Source organism: Aythya ferina, assembly GCF_964211825.1.
Source record: "Aythya ferina genome assembly, chromosome: 1".
NCBI lineage: Eukaryota > Metazoa > Chordata > Aves > Anseriformes > Anatidae > Aythya > Aythya ferina.
In genome coordinates this window covers 133264496-133273521 of record NC_140296.1, presented here as the reverse complement: position 1 = coordinate 133273521, position 9026 = coordinate 133264496, and the positions used below count along the sequence as shown (strand labels likewise).

The following is a 9026-nucleotide window of genomic DNA, read 5'->3' as shown; positions in this document are numbered from 1 at the left end:
AAGCAGTGGGGCGGAGCCAGCGGCGCACGGATGTCGCAAAATGGCGGCGCTCGGCGCCTACGGGACACGGGCGGGGTAGGGGTCGTGGGGCTTGATGGAGGGGTAGAGGGGAAGGGGCCGCGGAAGACGTCGAGGCTGTCTCCGTCCTGTTTGGAAAGTCGTGGCGGTCAGGTGGAGTCACCGATGACTGGAAAAAGGGAAACATTGCTCCTGTTTTTAATAAAGGGTAGAAAGGAGGACCCAGGGAACTGCAGACCAGGAGCCTCCCCTTTGTGCCTGAGAAGTTCATGGAACAGATCCTCCTAGAAGCAACGTTAACGTACATGCAAGACAAAGCTTCACCAAGGGCAGATTCTGCCTGACCAATCTGGGCCTTCAGTGGTAGAGTGACAGCATCAGGTGACAAGACTGACCTGTCACCTAGGTGGACTTCTGCAAGGCCTTTGACAGTCCCATATGACAACCAGATCTCTCAAACTGGATGTGAAGGGCGGACCTTTCAGTGGGCAAGGACTTGGCTTAAAAAAAAAAAAAAAAAAAAAAAAAAAAGGCAGGTCAAGGTAGGGGATCATCCCCCTTGCCCTTGCGAGGCCCCACTTGGAGTATTGTGTCCAGCTTTTAGATCCCCAGCACCAGAAGGATGTGGGGATATTAGAGTGAGTCCAGAGGAGGGCCGCAAAGATTCTCAAAGAACTGGAGACCTCTCCCATGAAGAAAAGGTGAGAGGGATGGGGCTGTTCAGCCTGAAAGAGAGGATTCCAGGCTGATCTCACTGCAGCTTTTCAATACTTACAGGGGGCTCATAAGAAAGATGGAGAGCATATTTTTGCTCAGGCAAATGACAGGAAAATAGTGATTGGTTTTAAACTAAAAGAGGGTGTATTAAGATTAGATTTTGTGAGAAAATTGTGAAGCACTGGAGCCCAAAGAAACTGTGGAGGCCCTATCCCTGGAGATGTTCAGGACCAGGTCAGATGAAGCCCCGGACAACCTGATTTAATGGGTGGCCCCTGGCAGGGGCGTTGAAACTGGATGATCTTTAAGGTCCCTTGCAACCCAAGCCATTCTATGATTCTATGAAATTAATGCATTCTGACTTAAGTTGCAGTCAGTCAGTTATACTGCAGAAAGCTTAGTAACAAGAAAATGTGGTAACAAAAGATTGTCTTTTTATTTTAGAAGAATTAGACAAAATTGGAGCTATGCAGAATGGAAGAAGGGGATAAGATTGCTTTAAATCTATTTAGTAGAACTACCTCAGTACCTAGAAAGCAGAACTTGGCAATCACACTTAAATTCTAAAAGATACTGTTAAAACTAATTGTATGATGCTCTGTTAAATGTTACAGAGAACTTGAGACAATAAAACTCAGAAGTTCTATCTTTTAGTTGTGGTTACAATAACAATTGTTGTTACTATTACAATTCTTGCAAATTTAAAAATACATACAATAAGTGAATAAAGCAGTTGAAATAAAATAGCACCAGTCTTCTGTAACATAAAATTGATAGCTTGACAGTTTCTCCCCTGTCTCCCACCATTCTGAAATCATTTTAATGTTGTAAAATTTAGCACTTTGAGTGTAGCGAAATCTGGGAAACACAGAAATCATTTAAAGGCTGGTCTGATTCAGAAACGCTAGATTTTGCTATCTGAAAGATTTCTACATAGCATAGTTGACAATACAGCAAGAGACATGCCCTTTTCTTCCCTCCTGAGCATCACATTCCTAACTCCTTTTACAGGATGCTTTCAGTAAGCATGCAGAGTCTCTTCCCTGGACTGTACCTGGATTGCCCAGAATTCATATTCTTGAAAGAGAAGCCTTCAAACATCATAGACCTGCCCCATCCCACGTGCGTAACTTCACCTCTGAAGACACAGTTGTTGCCTTCTACTGTAAAAACAACTGTGTCAAAGACATGATACCAAAACATCAAGAGGGGAGTTAATCTCAGCAGTTACTTATTTTTCCTGAAGTATTCATATACTGATATGTTGTCTTTATTAAAATTATACATAATGTTTGTAGTGGGGTATTTAAAATCCTCATCACTCAACACATAAGAGTTGGCTGGTTTTCAAATCATAATTTGAGGCCTTTGCACATGGCCCTGGATATTGCTACTTTGATAAGTCTTCTTTGCTTCTTCCAACAATTGTTCTTAGAAAGCTTCCTTTGTGCTATCATACCTCACTGAGATAGAAAAGACCTTTTTTTCTTCACCCCTCTAGCAAGAGCGAAGTGAAAGGAGAGAAAAAAATATCTCAAGCAAGGCAGGGGAAATTATCAAGAATGATTGGGTAGCAATTAGAAGACCAAAACAACATCCACCACTTTCTATACATTGATGTATGTTAATATTTATGTGCCATAAAGTTAAACACCTCAAATTACTTTGTGCTACTAATCACAGCCACTATTTTACCTACTTTTCAATACTTAGTCAAGTATTAAGCTCTTATTAAGTACACAAAAGTCCTGTGAAGTCACTGAAACTGCACCTGTTTACACTTCATGTGGAAGTGTCCCAGTTCTTACAACTTTTTCCACTGAAGTATTTAAAACAAGAAAGAGCCATAGAGGAACTTGAGCAGTAATATGAATTGTGTAGTAAGTAGAATAACCTAGAATAATACTGTTCCTACAGCATCTCATGCAGACAACTTTTCCATAAATAGACCAGTATGTTCAAACTGAAGGCAAACAGACATAGGAAGCCACTAAAAAGCTCAAAATGTGTAACTCCCTTTATGTAGTACACATCCAATTTCATTTAAGTGTTATAAAAGTAATCCCAAAACATACTATTAGGAATTGTATTTTTAAAAAACTTTTGTTTTCAGTGTTTGTCTAACAAGCTGCTTACAGAATTGATTTTTTATTTTGAAAGTAGACTTTAAAAAGCTAATTTCCAGAGAGACTTTTTTTACTGCAATCCCTATTATAGTTCACTGAGCTGGTGCTTAGACAGACATGCAGTCTGTTACTTCGTAATAGCAACCACATTTTTTTTTTTTTTTTATAATCCATAATATATAAGAATTTTTAAAGGCAGATTTTTTAGGAAACTGTAAACAATACTGCAAGACTAATTGGCAATAAAGAAAATGACCTTTAGTCTTTTAGGATTTAAATTTCTCTGCCAAATTGGAATTTTGGAAGTTTGGAATCTATTTCCACATTAATTTTCTGGAATTAATTCTGGACAAGTTTGGAAACTTGTCTCTGAGGAAGAGTCAAAATCTATTTCCAGTCCAGACTCATCAGAATTTGGGAGAAAATTAGCATAGGAGTCTGACTGCTCTTTTGGATTAGCAGAAACATGTTTCAAAACTGAGTCCATGTATTGTGAAGATTCCCAGAGCCAGGTTTCAATGTCCGCAGAAGAGTGAGGCATTTTAAGATGACAGTATGAGGAATGAAATTCCACAGCAGATGGGGCAGTTTGACATTTCCTTAATGATGCATATTTGTCTTTCCTGTTTAAGAAGAAAAAAAAAAGATTAATAATGTTTCAATGACAATTCTATTACTGTTCAGATATTTTACAGGGAATCTCCAAGAGGAAGAACACTACAGGAAAAAGGTTAATACTAAATGCATTTATTGAGTTAGGACGTAGGACAACAGGAAAATAATCTTAAAGCAATCTTACCTAGAATAAGGTAACCTACCATTATGTATTTTCCATAGATGTAGGTACAAAATTGTTATATTAAAAATCATCATACTGTTCTGATACCACGTAAGTTACCACTTAAGGAGTTCTGATCTCCCCCAGCTATCCACCTGGAGTGTTTGGTCACTTACCAATCACAGCGGTTAGCCAACATTAATTAGCATGGTCTCAACATTCACAAGCAAAGATAGTTGTTTGACTTTATGAACACCATCTCTGCATTACACTTCACAACCAGCTATGTATCACCAACTTAAATAGCTGGAACAGAACTTTAAGCTTTACAACAGCACCTGAACCACCAGGTTAGTCCTTTGTAATTTGAGAAATAGGAAACTGAAGCTGTCACCAAGAATGCACTTTTTTTTTTCCTAAAAAGTTATGTCTCCTCTCTTTCAGTGTCTTTGCAAATAGACAAAAAAAAAAACTACAAAAACATATCAAACCACCTCTACTTCTCCCCCCCCAAAACAAACTCCCTCCCTATCACACTTTTCAACTTCAGTTTCCATACTTGAATTTCACATGCACTAGGAGATACCATCCAGAAGGTTAGGTTTCCTAAGAGGATGTCCAAACTATAAACAGCTCAAATTTTCACAAGATTTAGGTCTGACTGCAAAAGAGAATCTAGATCTGATGACATAAGGAGAGAGTTAAAAACCAGCATGGGTATTACTTTCTGCAAAAGCAGCAATAAGTTCTTGATGGATGCTGAAACACAGCACATGCCTGGTTGCCTGTAGAATACAGTGCAGGATTCTACATACAGAGCCTTGGGACCTAGCTACTTGAAGATGAAATCCACTTAAAGAAAGGCTTCAGAAAACTTTGAGAGTTTTTTTTACAATGTAAACAGTTCTGTGGGAGTTGATCACTATTGTGGTTTAACCCCAGTAGGCAGCCAAGTACCATGCAACTGCTTGCTCACTCTACCCATGTGGGATGGGAGAGAGAAGTCAGAGGTATAAGCACAAGAACTTGTGGGTTGAGATTAAGACACTTTACTAGGTAAAGCAAAAGCTGCTTTAAAAGCAGCTGCTTTAAAAGCTGCTTAAAAAGGAAATTATTCACTGTCTCCCATCGGCAAGGAGAAGTTCAGCTATTTGTTACTAAAACAAGGTCCATTACACGTAAGTTTATTGGGAAGATAAATGGCATCACTCCAAATATCCACCCCCTCTTGCCTCCTTTCTTCCCCCCAGCTTTTATTGCTGAGTGTCGTGGTTCCACTCGAGTGGGCAAATGAGCTCCACCACAGCCGCTCTATCACTCCCCCTCCTCAAAGAGGAACGGGGAGAAAATACGATGAAAAGGGCTCAAAGGTTGAGATAAGGACAAGAAGATCACGCAGTAATTATTGTAATGGGCAAAACAGATTCTGCATAGGGAGATAGTAAGATTTATTGCTTATTACTAACAAGCTAGAGAAGCGAGAAACAAAGGAAAGAAACCAAAAGCACCTTCCCCTGCCATCCACCCTCTTCCACCTCCTTGGTGCCTGCAAGGCTGTTCCTTACTCCTCTCACTCTCCCAGCTACAGTGTCACACAGCGTTTTTTTTCCCGTCTTAAATATGCTCTCACAGAGGCGCAAAACAACACTGCTTATTGGCTCAGCTCTGGTCAGCAGTAGGGCCTTTACCAAACATGGGGTAGCTTCTAGATCCTTCTCACAGAAACCACCCTTATGGCCCCCTGCTACCAAAACCTTGCCACGTAAACCCACTACACTGAGCACAACATTATATGGTATGGAACGTCCCTTTGGTCAGCCTGGGTCAGCTGTTCTGGCTGTGTCCCCTCCCAACCTCTGGTGCACCCCCAGCCTCATCACTGGCACAGCAATGAGAGAAACAGAAAAACTCTTGGCTTACTGTAAGCACTGCTCTCCAACAACTGAAACACAGGTGTTATCAACATTATTCTCATCCTAAGTCCAAAACACAACACTATACTAGATACTAGGAAGAAAATTAATTAACTCTATCCCAGCCAAAACCAGGACAATCAATCAGTCATCATTAAGATACCATAAAAGCACAAAGGAAAAGCCATGTGACCACCATGCCCTGTTTTATGACCAAGAGCTTGCTCTTTACACATGAAGTCTTTCTCCCAACATTTTCCAGTTCCAAACTCCCACATCTGATTCAGAATTTCTTGAGCAATCTTATTCTCTTTTTTTACTGATTGTTCCAGCTGCTATGGAGCAGAGCAGAAACAAGGTCTTTTTCAGTCCAGTGCCTGCTCTGTAACACCCCCAAAAGCATAAGCCTATCAACAGGCAACACCTCCACATCTCAGATATGTAGCAGTCATTGATCAGTTATAAACAACAAACTCCACCCAATTTTCTTAAAAAACAAAGATAAGGGTTAGAAGCAGTGAGAACCATTTTGTGCTACCCTTGAGAAGATTATTAAATCCTGTTTAAAGGGGGAAACTTAGTAGTTCTTGAAGCTCTGATAAGAGAGAATTCCAAAAAAATACATCGTCCACATGCAGCAGCACACCAGTTTACCTGTATGTACAGAAAAGCCTCCTTTTGGCCTGGGAATAAACTGTACCAGCAATCTGACAAAACTGTTCTTGCATCCATTGAACATCAGCCGGCATGTCAGGAAACCAGTTCACTAACCTACAATCAAAATCAAAATACACAGGGTACTTTGAATGCAGTAAAACTGAAGTACATTATATTTCCACACACCGAGTCCCACATCCAACAAAGTAACTCGGGGAGAATGAAAGCTGTGTTAACTCCCATACCAGTATCTCCAGGTCTTCTCAATCTCTCTAAATTTTCATTTCTCTCACTCATCTCTTTTCTACAAGCTAAGAAAAAAAGTGCAACACACAACACTATGTCTCTGATCTATGCTTAGTGTCTGACAAGTGTGTATTCTATACGTTACCAACTTTTAGGAAAAATGAAGGAACCTCCCGGTCTCTGAGACCTTTCTGCATAGTAGGAACTTGGTGGTCAGTTTAATGTTACGTGGGAAAAGAAGAACAAGAGTAAGGCAGAAATAGAACAAAGTCACAAATACATTCTTTTTCCTTACAGTACTCTTAACCTCAGTTACACTGGGGGGAGGGGGGAACACCATGTAATTCTGTTGACTGCTTCTCATCTGTCAAATACGATGCAGAAGGGCCATGTTAAGTGGCAGAGAAAAAAATATTTTACTGCATAATATAGCAGTAGTAGTAAAGAATCTGCTCCTGGCAAACACAATTGATTGCTCAAAAAAAGTCCCCTTAAAATACAGCTTTTAGTAGTTTGTTGTTTTTAGAAATCTTAATACATGTATGTTTATCTATCCTTAGACTATGCAGGTTTTAGGAGGATGTATTACTTAGGTAGATGTTATGGTCTTTAGACAGTTAACACTTGAATAATAGAGTACCAGAGTGCCTACAAAAAAAAGTGTATCAGCATTCATTTATACTCAAGTATAATAAATATAAAATTGTTCATGAAAAAGTTTTACCGTGTAGCAGCAGAATAAGCAGACTCCACAGGCAGTGTATATGGTAGCATCAGATAGGATATCACTCGTATTGGGAAGAGTTTAGAGAACTGAGCATAGAATCCATTTGGTTCTTTACATGCTTCCCGCAGTGCTTAAGAATAATTGTTTTGAAAAAAAAAATAAATTATTTGAAAACTGTTTAAATAATTCGCTCAAGGTTTGGTAATCTTCAGTCAATATTGTGAAGTCTTACTGAACAATGCTCAGACAGAAACTAAAAAAGGTAATCTCAAGGCACTCTTATCATAAATCTTCTCTATGCTACTTCAAAATACATGAAGCACTGACTAATTCCACAGGGACAAAAAGGCATTACCCTGAAATTTTAAGCAATAAATATAAGCATTAATTTATGATGAGAGGATGTAAGGTTCCCCTCTCCAAAAAATATTTATGTATTTTATACAGCATTCTTGTCTTATCTGAGACTGTGTAACTTCAAGGAGTTTAAATTCTGGAGTTCCACACATTCCAGTTGTTATTCATGTATATATAGTTTCAGAAGTTTCACACTTTGGATTTTGTTCTCCTAGGTCACTGGAACTAGGAATTTCAGATCTTGATAATACTGTTCAGCATCTACAAAAAACCTTGGTAAAAATTATAGATTAAGAAATATTAGAAGTGTTCCTGGTCTATTAACATCTTATTAAAAAGTCAAGAGAAACAGACAATTAGAAATCTACTGAAGTATGGTTTAAAAATAAGATGGTGGTAACTGGTATTTGGATTTGAGGTTCAACTTTGTTGTGAAATATACACTTATAAAGATACTGTGGATGTGCAAAATATATCCAAATCCAAATAAGAATCCTGTTCATGATTCCACAGTGTTAAAAGTAGCTCCTTCTAAGCTCAATCTTATTTTTGTAGCTAAATCAAAATGTACACATTCACATTTTGTGAGCATTTAAACAACATTTTTGGCTTGAGCTAGTCTCTAGTTTCATAGGGAATTACAAGATTAAATAAAAAACACCTAATGCAAATTATAAGATAACAGTAAGGCAGGGGGGCAAGTTGGGAAATCAAAGTTTGTCATTTAAATTTACAGAACAGTCTGAAGAACATACCTTTACGAAGCCTAGGAGGTAGACTCTCAAATATGCTCTTCTCCAAAGGCCATGAATTTTGCTTTATCTGGTTACTGAGTACTTCCAGTTTTGAAGTTTCCACCCTGTTGTTTTCAGAACTATTTTTTTTCTTCATATAGCCAACATGTTGCATAGCCTCATGAGGATTTCTTTTAGTGAAGGACAAGCTGACATAAATTGAGTCATTCAGAATACCTGAAAGAGTCAAGAACTTCCACTTAGGCTCACTCCACAGATCTTCAGAGTACCTATACTCTGTATCTTTACAGAAGTCCTTATCCTGAGGGAACATTATCTACCCAATGTCCAATACACTTGCTCTTATAAGTCTTCAAACATTTAGTAATATTGATGAACACTCTTTTGCAGGTTTAGGTCTTACTTTAAAACAAGTTCTAAAGAAAATGAAAAAGTGAGCAATTAACTGAAACTGCATTGGAAACACACAGTCATTTGCCAAAGTTGTTCTCCAGCAACAAAGGAAATAGCTAAAAGGAAGAAAACAGATTTTGTTTTTCCTTGAAAGGAAACATCCTCAATGCATGAGACCAATTTGAGAAATTTGACATGGCAGTTTTCACAAGAGTACTGAGCTACTGTCACAATAAGGCAAAAAAGGAAAGCAAGTAGGGTGCAATATTGTTTAAACATTTATTCAAAGTATAGATCTAAATATCTGTTGCCTTGCAAAAGTGGTGGATTCCAATTAAC

General features: G+C 38.5%; 1 protein-coding gene and 1 long non-coding RNA gene across 5 annotated transcripts in view; one reads left to right on the top strand and one right to left on the bottom strand.

Moving 5' to 3' along the window:
• The first annotated feature begins 5 nt into the window (after positions 1 to 5).
• LOC311429695 lies at positions 6 to 3229 on the top strand. The gene is made up of 2 exons (XR_014688349.1): positions 6 to 75; positions 226 to 3229. It is a non-coding gene; the product is annotated as an uncharacterized lncRNA (long non-coding RNA).
• The window catches only part of LOC311429668 (1-acylglycerol-3-phosphate O-acyltransferase Pnpla3-like), a 46885-nt gene continuing 39006 nt past the window's right edge, over positions 1148 to 9026 (bottom strand). For 3 of the 4 annotated variants that reach the window (XM_084505764.1, XM_084505763.1, XM_084505762.1), the window contains exons 6-9: positions 8295 to 8510; positions 7180 to 7312; positions 6207 to 6323; positions 1148 to 3484 (exon numbers count right to left, since the gene is read on the bottom strand). In XM_084505764.1, the coding sequence (XP_084361890.1) occupies positions 3187 to 3484; positions 6207 to 6323; positions 7180 to 7312; positions 8295 to 8510 (764 nt within the window). In that variant the 3' untranslated portion in view covers positions 1148 to 3186. The remainder of the gene's footprint in view (positions 3485 to 6206; positions 6324 to 7179; positions 7313 to 8294; positions 8511 to 9026) is intronic. The other variant, XR_014688334.1, reaches the window with a different exon arrangement.